This window comes from Camelus dromedarius, chromosome 14 (assembly GCF_036321535.1).
Source record: "Camelus dromedarius isolate mCamDro1 chromosome 14, mCamDro1.pat, whole genome shotgun sequence".
In the NCBI taxonomy this organism is placed as follows: domain Eukaryota; kingdom Metazoa; phylum Chordata; class Mammalia; order Artiodactyla; family Camelidae; genus Camelus; species Camelus dromedarius.
Genome location: NC_087449.1, coordinates 48,352,137 through 48,369,636, shown reverse-complemented (window position 1 = coordinate 48,369,636; position 17,500 = coordinate 48,352,137). Strand labels below are relative to the sequence as shown.

Below are 17,500 nucleotides of genomic sequence, written 5' to 3'. Positions count from 1 at the left end.
GACTTTTCTGTTTTCTGTACTGCTCCAGTGTTTCCCCAGCTCATCAAACTTGAAAACTCAGTAAGTTTCCCTCCATTGTCTATTCACCTCTCCGTCTGGTTTACTTATCAGATTTTATATTGTCTATCTGCACTATTTCTCCCATCTATATTCATGTTATGAATACAGACATACCCAAACTTTCCTGTTTCAACTCCACACCCTAGTTTTTTGGTCAAGTTCTCATACTGCTTCCTAGGCTGTTGTAGTAACCTCCTAATTGTTGGCTTGCCTCTTGTTTCTCTATCTTTGCAAGCATTTGAGTTCTTTAAGGAATGGTCATTCCCTTGAAATGACTTGTGAACATGCCTAGCATAGTTCCTACCACAATGTCACAGCATAATAGTACCATTTCTCCATGAAACTTGCCTTAGATTGCAGAAACATTCCCTGCCTTTATACCCCTGTTGAAGGTGATCATCCTTTGAATTTTCAGAGTACTTAGAATTTAATAAAAATAACTATAATGTCTGATAAATAGCAACATAAGAAATGGTTGCTCTCTGGATATGGGTAGTGGTGATGGTTGCACAAAGTGTGAATGGACTTAATGTCACTGAACTGCATAGTTAAATGGTTACAATGGTAACTCTTGTTATGTGTCTCTTACCACAATTTAAAAAACAGTTAATGTAAGTTTTAAATGACAGTATCCTAATAAGTCAAAAGAATTCAAAACAAACTTGTCTCAGAATTAAATAGGAAGAAAGCAGATTATAGAACAGCAGGATAGAATCCCTCATATTCAAATATGGGTATCTAGTCTTATATTTAGTTATATGTGACGACTTAATAAAAGGTTATTTGCCAAAATGTAGTTGGTATGTTTAGGAAATTCTTGATTTCTTCTTTATCTCTTTCTGTATTGTAATTTTTTATAATAAGGATGTTTCATGTGTTAACGAAAGTCTACCCTTTCCCTTGTAACGCACCCACACAATTTACATAAAAATTAAAGAGTTCTAATGGAAAGTGCAGTGGGCTACCTTGGATAGCCTATCAGTTGAAAGTATTTTAGTAGTTGTCATGGGAATGTTGTAGATTAAGCTATGTCACCTTCAAGGCCATCATCTCCAGTTTAGGTTGTTACTTTACTCAGTTTACTCAGTTGTTCTGGGTTTTTTGTTTGTTTTTTAGGAATTATTGTGGTAGAATAAGTAGTATTTGGTCTTTGTCTAGGTTCCTGGCACACAGTTCCTAAAACCCTTGGGATTTCCTGAGTGGTAGGAGTCTCTGTTGCTATTTATGAGAAGCCTCTTTTGGCCAAGCCTGAGTTTTAGGCCAGGGAGGTGACTTAGGGGCCCCCTGTAAACACTCTAGGGAAAGCTCCATAAAAAGCTTTTGATTTGATAAGCTTCTGGGTTGGTGACTATTTCCATGTCACCAGAGAGGGTGTGGAAGCTCTGTGCTCCCTCCCTCACCTTGCCCTATGCATCTCTTCCATTTGGCCATTCCTGAGTTGTAACCTTTATAATAAACCAGTAAAGCACTTTACTGGGTTCTGTGAGTCATTCCAGGAAATCAGTCCTGAGCCAGGGTTGTGGGAACCCCTCAAGTTTGGCAGAAGTGCTTGGTTATCGTGGGCACTCAGGGTTTAACACTGGCCTCTGAAGTTAGGACAGGCTTGTGGGATTGAGCCTGCTGTTCGAAAAGACATTATACATTTGTTTTCAGACTGCATCTCCTTTTTTTTTAGTTTATGAGGGGGAGGTAATTAGGTTTGTTTATTTATTTATTTATATTTGGAGGAAGTACTGGGGATTGAACCTAGGACCTCGTACGTGCTAATTATGCGCTCTACCACTTGAGCTATACCTTCCCCCGAGACTACATCTCCTAATTGTATACATTTCCCCTGTAGTCAGATTGTAAGGTAAGACTATCCATCCTCTGCAGCACCTACCCTAGTGATTTATGCATAGTAGATACTAAGAACAGTAAATTTTGCCCAAGGGAAAAGTGGTTTCTATATTTAGGATGCTTGTGGTGTGGATACTTCATCAAGTAGTAGAAGTGGAGTTTATTTTATACAAGAGCAGTTTCTCTTTTTTAAATATTTATAGATTGAGACTTGGAACAAGATTTTGCTGGGGGGCCAGGGATTCTGTCTTTTTTTTTTAATGTACAATTCAGTGATACTTAGTATAGTCACACAATTGCCCAACCATCACCAGTCAGTTACCCCCAGAAGAAACCCCATACCCAGGTAGCCATCACTCCCATTTTCCTCCAGTCCACCCAGTACTAGGCAGTCATAAAGGTACTTTCTCTGGATTTGCCTGTCTGCACGTTTAATATAAATGAAATCATACAGTATATGACTTTTATTCATTCATCAGTTGATGAACATTTGTATTATTTTTACTTTTTGACTATTCTAAATAATGTCTGGTTAAAGGCAGATGGTACCCATATTTCAGTTTTGGGGAAATATCCTAATCCAGGGGGTTGGCCTGTGGACAGCTGCGTGTTTCTATTGGTACACAGCTGTACTCATTCATTTGTAGGTTGTCTGTGGCTGCTTTCATGCAGCAACTGCAGAGTTGAATAGTTAAAACAGACGATGTGCCCCACAGTCTGTCTCCCTGGCCTCATGTATTTGAAAGCTTAACTTAAAGAAACGGCCTTCAGTTTGCTCAGTATCCTTTTCTCTTTTTCTTGTTTTTGGCAGGCAGAGAACATTTATAATGATGAAGACCCCGAAGGAAGCGTGGATCCAGAAGGACAAGGGTCCTAGATAATGTCTGCACTTCTTGTGATTTTAGACTCCCCTTTTCTTCCTCTCAACCCTGAGATTGATATAACACTGGTTTTGATATAACCAGACTTTGTTTGGTTATCCCTCTGTAATAAGTTCCATCAACAATGTTATTAGCTCAAACAGAAGGTGTTTTCTAAATATTAACTGGGGGGCTTGATTCAGCAAAGCCACAGACTTATATTTAAATTTTCTTCAGGAATTTTCTAGTAACAGAGGTCAAAGGGGGAATATTGTGTGTGGTTATTTTTCTTCTTATGCTATATCCCCAAGTTTTTCAGACTCATTTAAGGAAAGGCTAGAGTGAATAAGAAATAGAGCCAAGTGAGGTAGGTGTCTGAGCCATGAAGTATAAATACTGCAAGATGTCATTTTTATTCAGGAAATAGGGAAGATTCAAGTCATATAAATTCCTACTCTAAAATCTTCACACCTAACTTTCCAGGATGCACATTTTCTTAAATAGACCAGTCCCCTCTAATTTTCTTCAGTTAAATCAAAACTGCGTGTTCTTCTTTCCCCATATATTTTTGCTTGTAGTGTATTTCTTGAGCTGTTTTCATATTCTTTCCTTTCTGTGAAATGGTTTTTTTAAAAAAAACAAACAAAAAAAACTTGGGACCACCAAGTTGTAAAGATGTATGTTTTTACCTGACAGTTATACCACAGGTAGACTGTCCAGTTAAGTTGAGAAGAGTGAATTGATAGCTTGTATTTGTTTTTAAAATTAAATTAATCCTGGATAAGAGTTGCTTTTTTTTTTTTTTTAGGAGTTAGTCCTTGACCACTAGTTCGATACCGTCTCTTATTCTGGGTGACCTGTTTCACCAGCAGGCCTGTTACTCTCCATGACTAACTGTGTAAGTGCTTATAATGGAATAAATTGCTTTTCTACATAACCCCATGCTGATGGGTTTTATTTAGTATGTAACATCCATCAAACACCAGTCTCTGGCTTCTAGAAGAGTTGTTCAGATGACAGTTGTTTTCTATGATCTCTGACAACCAAGAGCAGAATTAAATATAATAGACCCAGAAGTATAGAAAAGAGCTTTACTCCTTCCCAGGGAAAGTGAAAGACATAAAATACTGAATCAGAGGTGCACAGATTAGTCTTTGATAAAATAACACATTTTTGAAGTCTCTCTCTAAGAACTACATGGACTTTCAAGAACATCAAAGGCAGTGTGGCAGAGAATTTAAGGCAAAGTTTAAATTTGGAAAAGGTGTTTGACCTTTTCTCAGAGAGAGGTTGAATCTCCCCAGTATGTTTTTCACTGGGGGCCTATAGTTAGAGGTTAGGAAAGTAGGCTCTTGAAAGCCAAGTGCCATAACCAGATAAAACTTCTGGTTCCTTGCCAATCACCCAGTTAAACTGAGTAGATTGCTCTCACCCCACATCATTGTCATGAGGTAAGGTGTTTGGAGAAATCTGAATATCCGTAAGCTTTAAGTTCAAATCTGGATTGGTTCTTTTCTGTAAGTCAGTAGTTCTTTTAGAGTATAGTGAAAATTGACACATAATCTACATGAGTCAGCACAGACTTAAAGAAAAGTAAACTTTGTAAAGGAATTCATTTAAAGTCTTAACACTCATGGCATAAAAGTTAAAATTGTAAACCCATATACAGTTAACCCTTGAACAACGTGGGTTTGAACTGTGCAGGTCCACTTATACACAGATATTTTTCAATAGTAAATGTCACACAGTACTACACCGTCAGTGGTTGGTTGAATCCATGAATGTGGAGGAACCTCAGATACCAAGGACCAACTAAGTTATATGCAAATTAACCCCCATGTTGTTCAAGTGTCAACTGTAATGAAAATCTGCTGTCTTTGACCCCATCTGTGTTCCTGAAGAGGTTTTTGGTTTGGGTCAATACAAGGTAAGATAACATTCTTCACAGCACTGCAAGGTGGGTGTGTCCATACATTCATCCTTTACTCAGTGCCACGTGGAGGGTTGCTTCTGGGTGATAGGCACATTTATATATTCTTCAGTCCGCTGAGATCAGTACCAGAAGCTTACAAAACAGAATCCAGCCAAGAGCTGATTGATAGTGTTCTGCCTCCAGCCAGCCCTAGAATCTTTTTAAACAGGTCAGCCAGTATTTGTAACTTCCCCAGAACTGCTTGCCAAGTCCCTGGCACTCCCTTCTCTATTTGGAAAAAAAAGTCTGTCCAAAGGATACTTAGTGATCCTTTGCTAGGAAATGTTTTTCTGTTGTTTCTCAGTTACAGATTCGGCCATAGGTTTCTAAACAGCCCCTGTAAGTTTGAGAGAAAAAAGGATGAGTTTAAATTTTCTGCAACTTGAAATAATACAGTATAAAATTTTTAACAATGAACTTCTGAAGCTTAGTGCAGGCCATGTTGGGGAGAGATTGCTAGAGTGTGATTGACATCAAATCAGGGATGACTTTTCCCCCAGCAAATATTTGAGTATCTCCTATGGTGGTGATGGGAGGGGCTAGCTAAAAATTTTCTCTGCCCATGTTAACTACACAGGTAGTACAAGAACTGAAATTCTGTACTTGTGATTCTTTGGATGAATCGTTGTATTTTCCCTTGTGAACTTTGATCCACACAAAGGCAATTAGCAGATCATTTTCTTCAATTACAAGTTTTTAGTAACCTCCCAAACTATCAGTTATGCCTGGATAAAACAGTAAAAGAAAATCTTAGTAAATTAGGGAAAGCATGAGTTATAATAGTTATTTGCGGGGAAGGTGTTAAAGCTCAGTGGTAGAGTGCGTGCTTTTAGCATGCACGAGGTCCTGGGTTCAGTTCCCAGTACCGCCATTAAAAATAACAGTAAAATAAACTCAATTACCTCCCCCCAAAAAATTTTTTTAAAAATAAGATTTTTTTTTAATTTTTAAAGCTTTAAAAAAAATTGTTATTTGTGTCCAAGACGTAGGATTAATTAGGAAATTTAAATTTATGGACATTTATCTAGTATCCAGCTTGGACTTTTTAATCCTAAATTTATCTAAGAGAATATAGGACTTTATAAGGAATATAAAAACATAATTGGTATGTAAAGAAATTGATGGATAGATGTGTTGCTTGTTTCACAAATAAAGCAATACTGTCGGCCTTCAATCTCAACAACACCCTCTTCAGCTTTTTTAATGATTATTTAGCAAATTAACTTAGCCTTCTTGGCTTCCTTTGTCATAGTCTGAATTTGGTAGCATAACTGCCTTCTCTGCTATTCTAAGGAAACTTTATGAATAGCAGAGAGGGTCAGATAGGGTGAGGAAAGTAAGACTGCACAGAGCCTAGATGTTTTATCCTGTTCCAGGTTTCCTGGTGATAATTAGGGCATATTTTGAGTCCTACTAAAAGTTAAAACATTACAAATGAACCCTGAATGCCTGCAATGGGCCATTTGAAGGTATGTGTTATCCCTAATTGGGATATCCTTACTTGTCGTTAGACACATTTTTTTTTTAAGGCATTAGTATTGTTAGGTTAGGATAGCAGCATCAATGCAAACACCACTCTTAAGCCCACAAGGATCACCTTGTGACTGTGTCTCAATTCCCCCTGCCTCAGAAGTGGGAGCGTTAGCCTGTTCCAGGCTCCTTGGTAGCATAGCCCTTTAAAAAAAGAGAGCAATTTTCCATCTGGTCATGGATGAGCACAATTTGAAAATCACTGCAAATTATTTTTTTGTTTTTCACTTTAAAGTGAAATTTCCCGTGAGGAACATCTATCTCCCCTCCCCACCATCCCTCAGCCAGTGTTAGTTGAGATTTGCATAGCAGCAAAAACTGACTTGTAAGCTGAGAGCTCTTCAGCAAGGTTGATCCTTAGCTGCTCCATCTCTTTGTTCTTCTGTTGCTGGAGTTGCACCGCGCTTCTTAGCTGCCTCTGTCGTTCTTCCATTTCCTCTAGCTGTTCCTGCAGGAGAAGGCCAAGAACATTTCTAATCAGCCAAACAATAAAAACCTGACTTCGCCCATACTATTATAAAGCACCTTCTTACACATCATTTAATCTTCATGGCAGTGTTGAGGTTAAGAACCTGAGATTCAAAGAAACTGTTTTGACAGAGATGCTGTTTTTGAAAATGGTGACCTGAAAGGAATCTTGTCTGTTAACCACAGCTTCTTAATGTATAGAATCCTGCAAAGGGTGGACAAGTTCTTAGAGGGACTTCTTTGTTTCACAATCTTCAGAAGGTGAGGATTTTGTCTAATTGGTGAGCTGAGAATTTTCTAGATCCCTCACTCTATGTGCAAATTTAGATATTCCCATTAAGATAATGAATAGTTTTTATAGCATTCTGCAACTTAAACAATTTAAGTTGGAAAAAAAACAAGTCTTTGTGTGAGCAGTTATTGAAATATTAACTAGAATTCTAGGAGCATTGTTCAGCTAATAGAATTCCAGGTTTAGAAGATTTTTGAGTTGTTTGGTTAGAGGAAAAACAGTAAATACAGTTTCATATTTGAAGCTCCCTGAAGTCAGAAACCTTAACTTAGTATTTACTACAACTTGACATGCAAATAGATGCCTTAGTAAGGATGTTGGCTATCGTGGATGTTAATTTCCTACATCCTTTACTCATTACACATAAGGACAAGTTGTTCTAAAATGCTAAGTTGGAAGGTGAAGTTGGTATGCCCTGGAGGCCCTCAGGAGTCTTCAGGTAACTAGTTCCCATTCTGCCAAAACAGGTGGGATACATTCTGTAAACTGTCTGCCAAGGTTTAATGCCTGAGGCATGAAGAAAGGAAGATGTCAGCAAATCAGCCTGGTTTAGTTGCTAGCTGACGTGGATCCTCAGGAATCAGGAGGGAGTTGGGAAGGGAAGGGAGTGTTGAAGGGCATATTTTTAAGGGGCAATGACTTCAGTGCAGACTTTGAAGAATAACAACATAGGAATCCAGTTTGGATACATGCTATCATTAGAAGGATCTAAATAATTTGTTCTGAGTCGCCCTTGATATACCTGTGGCATGTCAGTCTGCAGGGTTTAATACTCTGGTTGAATCTCAACTTTTGTCAACATTGTCAAAAGTTCTTTTTTTAGTGCCTAGCCATGCTTTGACACTACACAGAGATGTGGCCTTACCGTCAAAGAGCAGGTTATCTAAAGGAAAGCAACTGTATACCTCTGTGCCCCAGTTTCCCAAACCTCACAAAAGTGCATGCTTGGGAAGGCAGGCTGCACATCACTGATAAACTCTTGACAAGGAGAACCTCACAGATTGAAGGAAGTATTGTTACAGTGACAGACAGTAAAGGACAATCTCCAGTCTTAATCCTATGTAGCACCGCTAGGTTAACTTTCTAGAAACTGCTTTATCATCTCAATTTCATAAATTCCACTTTCCTTAGTCCCTTAGGGCATTCAGAACCCCTCTAGTTTGACCCTTACCTCTAACTAGAACCTCCATGACTCCTATATTCACACTGTCCAGTATGGAAGTCACTAGCTACAGGTGGCTACTGAGTACTTGAAATATGGCTAGTCTGAATTGAGATGTGCTCTAAAGATGAGATACAGCAGATTTCTGAGACTTGGCACCAAAAATATGTATGTATAAAATACTAAGTATCTCAAATTTTAATGTTGATTACATGTTACAATGATAATATTTTTGACGTGGGTTAAATAAAATTACTAATTTCACCTCTTCTTACATTTTTTAAATGTGGTTACAGGGAAATTTTAAGTGACATCTGTGGCTTGCATAGTACTTCTGTTGGACAGTGCTGCTCTAGTCTGACCAAGTCGGACTTCTGGGCCTTGACTCCTGCCATTTCTGTGACCTAGACAGCATCTGCTCCCTTATGTTGCAATTTATTCATGTCTAGCTCCCAACCAGACTGTAAATTCCTGGTTCTTAGTATGTCCAGCACCCTACACACAATGCTTATTGATGTGAAGCATGCAGATAGTAAGCATATTCCATCTTTAGCATTGGCACACTACCAATTTCAAACTAAAAACTATGGCAAATTCCTCACCCCATCACTGCAGTCACCAGATCCTACCCATTTTACCTCACATCTCTCATCTCTCTTAAAGTCTAAGTGGACTTTCTAGGCTCTATCAGTCCACCCTCCACATTGCCATGTAAAGAGTACATACCTATGTGCCAGGCCCCATTGGAAGTGCTGTACAAATACTAACTAGTTCATTTCTTGCAACAGCTCTATTAATCCCACTGTACATGTAAGGGAGCTGAACCACAGAGGTCAAGTAATTTGTCCAAAGGTTCCCAGTTGGTAAGTGGTAGAGCCAGGATTTGCCATTGGTTTAGAACTCATCTTCTTAATAACTGTTATATTGCCAGTAGAATCTTTAGTGGTCTTCAAACTGTTTTCCATGAAACCCCAGAAGGAGGCCATATTGGAGTGTCCTTGCTACTCTTTAGTTAGAAGTTAGCTCCACTTTTGCCTGCTTTATATCTTGGCATTTATATAAGATTGTTTTGGGGAAGGGGTCTGTGGCTTTGAAGAAAACTTTTTGAAAACCACTGACCGAAAGACTACATAAAGCCCTTTACAACCTGGTCCCAATCTACCTCTCCAGCCTCATCTTTCTGCTTCTCAAATTCCTTATGATCCAGCCACACCAAGCTGTTCGCGTCCCACAACATGTCTGTGTTTTCATGCTTTTGTATAAGCTGTTCCCTCTGCCTAGAATGCCTTTCCCTTGTCTACACAGTGAATTCATTCTTTAAGGCTCAGCTCAGACATCTTGTAGTGATGAATGTGGACTTGAGAAAGATTGCACACAGTGGCATCCTTCCTCCATCACTTGCTAGCTGTGTAACCCTGGACACATGACTCACCTGTTTTCTTGTTTTTCAAATGGTGACAGTAGTTCAGACCTATCTCAGAGGTAAGAATTAAATGAATTATTACACGTGAAGAACTTCAAGTACATGCTAGGTATTGTTAATCTTATGAAATACCCCGTTTCCCCAGGCAGGGGTAATTAGACCTGCTTCATCAGTACAATGCCTTATTCCTACAACTATTACAGTATCACATTGAAGCATATTAATTATTTCATTGATTCTAAAACTCACACTCTTTAACATCTTAGCTCAGGATAGATCTTAAAATCAAGTGTCCTAGATTTTTGAAATCATTTTATCTGGTATCCTTCCTGGACTATAAACTTTTTGGGGGTGGGGACTGCCTCTCCACCCCCAACCCCCAATGCCATTTCTTATCTGTTTTGCCAGCACATAGCTCACTGCCTGGCACATAGTAAACAGACACTTAGAAAATATCTGTTGAATGAATGGATGGTGGTGATGAAAGAGGCAAAGTTTGCAATTGTAAGAATGATGCCTATCCTTGAAAAGTAATCAGATGCTACATGTAACCTCTGGCAAACAGTTTAGGAAGAAGCCATTTCAGAAAGAAGAATTAGCTCCTTCAGACCTTTAGCCCTATTTTAATCATGGCATAGTGATAGAAGACAGTCACCGAGATTGTTTTTCATATAATGGAAAGCTGCATAGATCATCAAATCTGAAACAAGTACAGTGATGAAAATCACGGGGGAAAATTCTGCAACTCCAGTACCATGTCAGAACACTCTAATCCAGGGAATTCCTTATTTAACAGCACCACCATCCTAGTTAGCCTTGCCTGAAATGTCAGCATCCTCTCGACTTCTCACCTGTCTCTGCCTGACTCATTCTATAGCCAAGTTCATTCTACAGTTGTTCTTACATCCTTCCCCTTCCTTTTATTCCTGCTACCGTTGTGTTCTCTTACCTACTGTAGCTTCCTAGTGTCCCTTGCCTCTGGGTACCTAGCCCATTTTACACACTGACACCAATACTGTTTCTAAAAGTAGAGACAATCATGTTAAGCCCTTGATTAAATACTGTTAACAATGCAACTTATCGCTGAATAAAGTCCAAATTCCCTAGTTTGGATTTCAAAGTCCAATGTGATCTGCCTTGACCTACCTTTACAGTTCAACTCACCTCTCAGTTTTTCACCTTTCACATGCAGCCAAGTTACTAATTATATTTTAGATCTGTTGAGTCAAATAAAATATATTAAAATTACCTTCATGTATTTCTCCTTTTTAATGTGGCTATTAGAAAATTTAAAATTATATATGTGGCTTGCATTATATTTCTGTTGGACAACACTGTTCTAGATCTTGCCTATACTTCAATACCTAGCTCAAACAACACCATCTTCTGTGAAGGGTTCTCTGATTTAATCCATGGCTAAAATACGTCATCATCCGATAACACTCTTATCTGCACCTCTTAAATCACATGTTATTTTCTACCCTGGGTTACAGTTATTAATGGAACATCTGACTGAGTATAAGCTGCTAAGGATAGTATTTGTTTATGCAAAAATAATTAGTGCCCTAACACTAGATTGTGACCCTATAAAAAAGCAATGTGTTGGAGATGGGTCCGGTGTTGGGTGAGTGAGGGGTGTACACATATGCCTAGTTTGAAAATATTCAATATTATGACAAAAAAAAAAACCACCACGGTTTTCATAATACAATCTTCAGTGAAGTGAATGCAGCTGTTTTCAAAAGAGGACACATTCCCTTAAGGATGTATCAAAATCTCTGAGAGGGCATAAGTTTTTAAGTTTATCTAAAAGAACATGTATTTCACAAGACAAATGTACTGCTCTGAAAAGCACCACACCGTAGTCTTCTCACAGCGCCTAGCAGCACTTAAGTCAGCACTTGACTGATGTGTACTCTGAGCCTGGTGGCAGAGACAAGTAAAATATACTCCCTATCTTCTGAAAGCTCACAGTCTGGGGGAGAGAGAATTGTTTATGCACCTAGTGTTTATATCCCACTAGTGTTTATATAAAAGAGATTACAACTGGCTTATCAGCAGAAGCAGCTTGAATACAAGTGAAATGGTAACAAATGCACAAAAAAGGAAAATAAGGAATAGAGCTTTATAGATTTCATCTCAGTTTTTTAAGACTGGAAGAGATCAGCAGAGATCAGCCAGGTGGGACTTGAGGGTGAATATGGGAAAGGGGAGAGCATGAATTCTACCCAGCCCCATTCCCTCCTGCTCTATATAAACCCAAGTGTGAATCACTCAGAACTGGAAAACTGTGCTGTGGAAAGAGCACTGAAATATTTGGGGCTGGTTAGACTAGAGTTCAGATTACTCCATCTCACTGAGCCTTAGTTTCCTCATCTATGAAAAATGATAATAGTTGACTTGGAGAGTTAACAAAGATCAAGTGAGATAATTGGTGCCAAAGTGCTGTGTAAACTAAGAATGCAGATAACTTTCAGCCCTAGCACAGTCAGAATGAATGGAACGGAGCATGGAGTAAAGAAGTGAGTGACTGACCCCAAAGAACAGATTGTTCTTACATATGACAGTATCCTTCAGCCCAAAGGTATTTGACGGGTCACCTGTTCCTCCCCAGGCTAAAAGACCACACTTCCTTCCATGCCCAGTGGGCCTACCCTGTACTGCTGCACCTCCTCGTCTCGTTTTTGCCTCATGAGGGTGATCTGGTCCTCCAGGTTCCTGTTTTGCAGATGGAGCTGCCTGGCCTCTGCTTGCAGGGGTCTCAGAGCCTCCTTCATCTCCTGGATCTCGGCCTGGGTCTTCTGTAGCGCTTTGGCTGCGGCTTCTTTCCTCTCAAGGAGCCGCAGCAGCTGAGGCTCATACTCCTCCTCCAGGCCCTGGCGGCTCTCTGCCATGAGGTTCTCAAACTGGGTAGAGAGCCGTCTGCTTTCCTGGAGGAAATGCCCATCCCTCTGGCTTGGAGGTGCTTCGAGTTGCTGCCGTAGCTGCTCCTTCTGCCTCTGATAGGCATCCCGGAGCTGGGCCAGTTCCTCTGAGAGCTGGGCTGCCCGTGCGGTCAGCACTTCCCGGAGCTCGGCAAACTGGGCCACATCCTGCCGTCGGCACTCCAGCTGGTACTGGTAGGCCACACATTCCTTTGTCACCTTGAACAGCTTCTGCTTGACCAGCCGGATATCCTCTCTCAGCCCATCCCTCTCCAGCTCTGCCTGGGCGTGCAGTTTGTAGGCAGCCAAGATGTCCTGGTGGACCTGCTGCACCTCCTGTAGGGCTGGTTCTCGGAGCAACACAAGCTCGTGGATGAGCTGATCCCTCTCCTCTTCCAGCTGGGCCACGGCTTGGACACATTGCTGGAAACGCCCCTCCAGCAATTCCAGGTCCTCTATGCTCAGGCTTCCCTCTGTGCTGGGACTTGGCCCAGCTCTGAGGCTCTCCTCCAGGTTAGGTTTCTCCTCGCTCTGGGCAGTCTCGCCCCCATAAATCACCTGCTCTGGGTTTGTGGTCTTTCCTGGCTCCGCAGGCTCCTCCACACACACCGTCTCCTCGGGCTTCACTGGCTCTTCCACATACAGGGCTTCATCTGGTGGCCTGGCCTCCTCAATATACAGTGTCTCCTCCGGCATCTCTGTCTCTTCCACATACAGGGCCTCATCAAGGTTACCTGGGTCCCCCAGGTAGAGAATGTCCTCTAAGTTCAAGGTCCCCTCCAAAGACAGAGTAACTTCTGGGTTCCAGACGCCCACCTCATACAGGGAGTCAGAACTCTCCTCCTGAAGAGGAGACGTAGCCTCTGCTCTTGCTTCTCTGCAAAAGAAATGACAAGGTGAGAGGGCAGTCACAGTCCCCAGATGGTTGGTGACTAGAGCCACTAGACCACAGGCCTAGATTCTATCAGTTCTCACAGCTCAGAGGACATTTGTCCGCCCCTACCTGCCTTCGATCTGTCCCCACACAGCCCACTGCTTGGATCTCCTGACAACATCCCATGATGTCAATGTCGAGCCTTTGCCTACATACCTTCAAGGACAGGAAACTCATACCTGAGCCGCTATTTGTCACACTGTCAAAAGAAACTTCTAGCATTGAGGTAAAACCTTCCCAGCAAATTTCCCCTGGACTTGATTCTTCTTTCTAGAATCAGACAAATCTAACTTCTTTTCCATGTAAGTTCTTTAGACACTTGAAGAGAGCTGATTCATCCTTCTATTATTCCATGCATGCCAGGGTTTCTGGTGCCCTCGTCATTTGGGTCACTTCTTTCTGATAGGCTCCAAATTGACAGGGTCACTATCCCTTGGGGGTGGGTAGTGGAAGCAGCATCCAGGTGTGCTCTGAGCAGTGAATTTCTGGACACACTATGCCTATTGATGCAGCCAAGATGCCCTCAGCATCAAGGGCAGCTCCATCATATTCTTGACAAGTGCTGAGTTTGGCTAAAATCCTTAAGACTTTTTCACACCAAGTGCTTTTAAACCACATCTCTTGTCCCTGGAAAACTTCATCTTGTTAGCATTGGCCCGTTCTTCTGGCCTGTCAAATGTTCCTGAATTCAGATTCTGTGACTCTAACAGATGAGCCCCTTAATCCAGCTGCCTGTGGCCTGCTAGCTTACTCACTTCCTGTTAAAGAATGCTCTCCTGCCACCCTCAAGTGGCTTTGGTCTTTCTTGTTTCAAATGCATCTTACCCCCTGTGGATCTCTGAGCAATTCTTCAAAAATATAAAATACCATGGAAATAATAATAATAAATTACACTTTGGAAGGTCTTCTATGTGCCAGGCCCTGTTCTAAATGCTTTACATATATCAATTCATTTAATCCTCATAACAATTCTATAAGGTGTTTACATTTATTATCCCCATTTTACAGGTCAGGAAACAGGTTAAAGAGATTAAGTAATTTGCAGGAAACTCATACTCAGTGTGCACCAGTTATAAAACAGACTAAACTTGAATGTAGCTTTCAATAAACTTTTTTTGATAGGAAGTATAAATGAAAAGCGCCACATAGCAAAGAATTTGATTTATTTGTCTTGAAAAGGCTTACTTGTGTCCAGGTTTTAAGCTCCATTTCTTAGCTCCAAGTTCCCAAGAGATTATTTTTATTCCAAATCGTGCGCTTGGCCCTCCTCTCTTAACACCCCAGGAATCCCCAGCTTCCCTTTTGTATCTCATAGTGGCCCTCTGAAAACCGCAGTGTGGCTTCACCAGGCTCCAGACATCACTGGCCTCATTCAACCCCGGCACCTGCACCAAACCTAATGCTTGAAGACAACTCAACAATCACCTAATCCATTCACTTCACTTTACCTGAGATGGAGTGTTTTTTAAATATCTTCACCTGGTATTACTTGGCACATCAAACTCAACTGCCACCAAATTATCCTTTCCCCTGAGCTTGTCTCACCTGTATTTTCTAGCTCAGAGAAACACATCATCATATACGAGATGTGATGATGAGACGAGAAGTCTTTAAACAGCGCTTTCCCTCCCCTATACAGCCAAGTCACTGAGCACTGACCTCTATCTCAGAAAGTCCCCAGTCTCCATCCCCCTCTTCACCCCACTGCCAGGGCCCTGGTCCAAGTCATCATCTCTCATCTGCACTTTTGTACCAGCCTTCCCATGAGCCTTCTCCCCCGTCCTCCTGCTCCCAATCTATTCTCTACAGAGCTGCAGCTTTCTACAACATAAAGCAAATCACGTTGCTCCACTTCACGCCTAGATAGCCAATTATTTAGCATAGATTCAAGGCCCTTAAAGATGTGGCCCCAAACATACCTTTTCAGCCTCATCTCACATGACTCCCCACAGCCCCCCAATGCTTGACAATCCAGAACATGCATTAACTTCTTACACCTCCTACTCCTAGTCCACAATGTCTAAAGGGTCCAGCTGAGGTGGGAAAAAAAAAAAGCTCACTGAATACCACCTGGCTAGAGAACAGTCCTATACTACCTGCAAAGGTAGAGCTCCTAGTGCCAGGAAGGATGCACCTGCTTGGCCAGCCAGACCCTCCGAATCCTCCACAGTTTCTGCTTTCCCAGCCAGTCAGCCCCTACATCGTGCTCCAGCGGAGTCCTCCACCCAGGAATGATGTAATCCTGTTCAAGGCAGTATTCTAAGCATTTTACATGAATACTCATTTATATGATGTTCATCTGTTATCCCCATTTTGTAGATGAGGAAACCAAAGCACAGAGTAAAGAGCACACTGAAGTTCTACAATTCATAAGCGGTGGAGCCTGGAGAAGACTGGCAGTCTGGCCCCCAGAGCCCGAGCTCCTTTTTACCACTCTCAGGAGAGCATGAAGTCTAAAAGAGGCCAAACAAGTATAACAGAGCCTGGCCCCAGCATTTAAAATGTGTTTATATCTATTTACCTAACAAATTTCTACTCCTCCTTCAAGTCCTGCTTACACTCTACCTCCTAGTGAAGCATTTCCCAGACAACCCCATTCGATGCATTTTTGATGCAGCTCATCTTCACGCTAAGTGCTTTGTATTATAGAAGTGTGTGTCTGTCTCCCCTAAGAGTCCATTCCTAAGCACAAGTACAGTGATTCGCTCTATATCCCAGGGTGGGGCTCAATGGTAGAAGGTAGGCAGGCAGCAACTGACTGAGATCCAAGGAGGAAACTTGCCCAAGGTCAAGTGGCAAAGCTGGAAGTAGAACCCAGGTCTCCTGACTGGCAGGCAGTGCTGTTACCACACACCCTGTTGCCTCAGTCACCTCACCCACAGTGCCAGGCCTCTGCCAGGTGCTGCCCTCACACAGTGCCCTTCTCTAAGTTGCTGGGGAGAAAGCAGATTATGGAAGATGTAGGGGCAAGGGAGCCAGCTCAGATGGGACCCCTGACCTCAGGTTTCCTTGGGCCCCAAGCAGACTGCCTCTGCCACTCTGTCCCTGTCCTGAGAGGATTCCAGCAGCTCTCAACCCTGTCCATCAGGGCTGTGGCTGGGAGTGTTTGTGACACTGTGCAGGCATGAATTGGTGTGTGACTTTGCATGTACCCATATGTGTGTGTGGCAGTACAGGTGAGTATACGTGCAAACTAGGCTCAGTTGTGCCCTGATGACAGTGAAGTGGTGTCAGGTGTGTGTATTTGCACCTCCACCTCTTGGGACACTGGGAAGTCCAGGGCTTCAGGCTGACCTGGGGCAGAAATGCACCATATTCGCCCCAAATTCTTCAGCCACAGGTCCCTTCCCCCTAACTAGTGGCAAGCTGACAGTGTGGATGGATGGAGAGGCCCTCCCTTCCAGGCCTCCCCGGCTAGCCATGGCCCTCCTGCTGGTCTGGGACAGTAGACCCTCCCCACATAATCCCAGGCCCCAGACCAGAGAGAACGGGCTGCCTGAACAAACTCTCAACTCCAAGCTGGCAGCCGCCCAACCTTGCACCAAGTGTCTTCCACAGGCAGATTCAGCCTTCATCTCCAGCTGCATTTGGGGTGAGGAATGAAAGAAAACGGGTAGCGTTTTTGGCCACTAGGGGCCGAATGGCATCCGAGGGTTGACGCCCATTAGTCTGAAGGGGTTAATCCTTACACCGCCTGTGGGTGGGGGAGGGGGAACTATTTAAAAAAAAAAAAAAAACCCAGGCAAACGGTGGTGCCGGGGCCCCCAGGCAGGACTCCTCAACTCCCTTCGCGGGGTTCCTCCGCCTTGTGCCCCACCCCCGCAGGACCACTGCCCCCCGCCCGGTGAAAGACGCTCGCGGCGGGAGGGAATCCGAGCAGCACCCCCTCCCCAGGGGCGGCGACACGGGCCGGGGACCGTCCTACCTCGCGGCCTGGGCGGCGCCGTCCCCGCTGCGCCGGGGCTCCGGGCTGGCCATGGCTGAGCGACCCGGGCTCGGCGGCCGCGGTATTAATAGCAGGCCCCGCGGGCCGCCC

General features: G+C 42.6%; 2 protein-coding genes across 4 annotated transcripts in view; one reads left to right on the top strand and one right to left on the bottom strand.

The window, feature by feature from the left end:
- Nucleotides 1-3,696, top strand: part of RBBP4 (RB binding protein 4, chromatin remodeling factor) — an 18,368-nt gene extending 14,672 nt beyond the window's left edge. For both annotated transcript variants that reach the window (XM_031464644.2, XM_031464645.2), the window contains exon 12: nt 2,711-3,696. In XM_031464644.2, the coding sequence (XP_031320504.1) occupies nt 2,711-2,776 (66 nt within the window). In that variant the 3' untranslated portion in view covers nt 2,777-3,696. The remainder of the gene's footprint in view (nt 1-2,710) is intronic.
- Nucleotides 3,507-17,500, bottom strand: SYNC (syncoilin, intermediate filament protein). 2 transcript variants are annotated; one of them, XM_031464642.2, is made up of 5 exons: nt 17,390-17,500; nt 12,261-13,407; nt 6,585-6,709; nt 6,329-6,405; nt 3,507-5,068 (listed from the first exon to the last, which is right to left on the bottom strand). In XM_031464642.2, exons 1-5 carry the CDS (start codon nt 17,440-17,442, stop codon nt 5,058-5,060), a joined length of 1,413 nt encoding a protein of 470 aa, XP_031320502.1. In that variant the 5' UTR covers nt 17,443-17,500; the 3' UTR covers nt 3,507-5,057. The 2 variants fall into 2 exon arrangements, with proteins under 2 accessions (XP_031320502.1, XP_031320503.1); XM_031464643.2 differs by lacking the exon at nt 6,329-6,405.

Coding starts and splice junctions, on each gene's coding strand:
- SYNC (XM_031464642.2), bottom strand. CDS start 17,442: ATGGCCAGCCCGGAGCCCCGGCGCAGCGGGGACGGCGCCGCCCAGGCC. Junction 13,408..17,389: donor GGCGCCGCCCAGGCCGCGAG/GTAGGACGGTCC, acceptor TTTCTTTTGCAG/AGAAGCAAGAGCAGAGGCTA. Junction 6,710..12,260: donor AGGAGGTGCAGCAGTACAGG/GTAGGCCCACTG, acceptor CTTCTCCTGCAG/GAACAGCTAGAGGAAATGGA.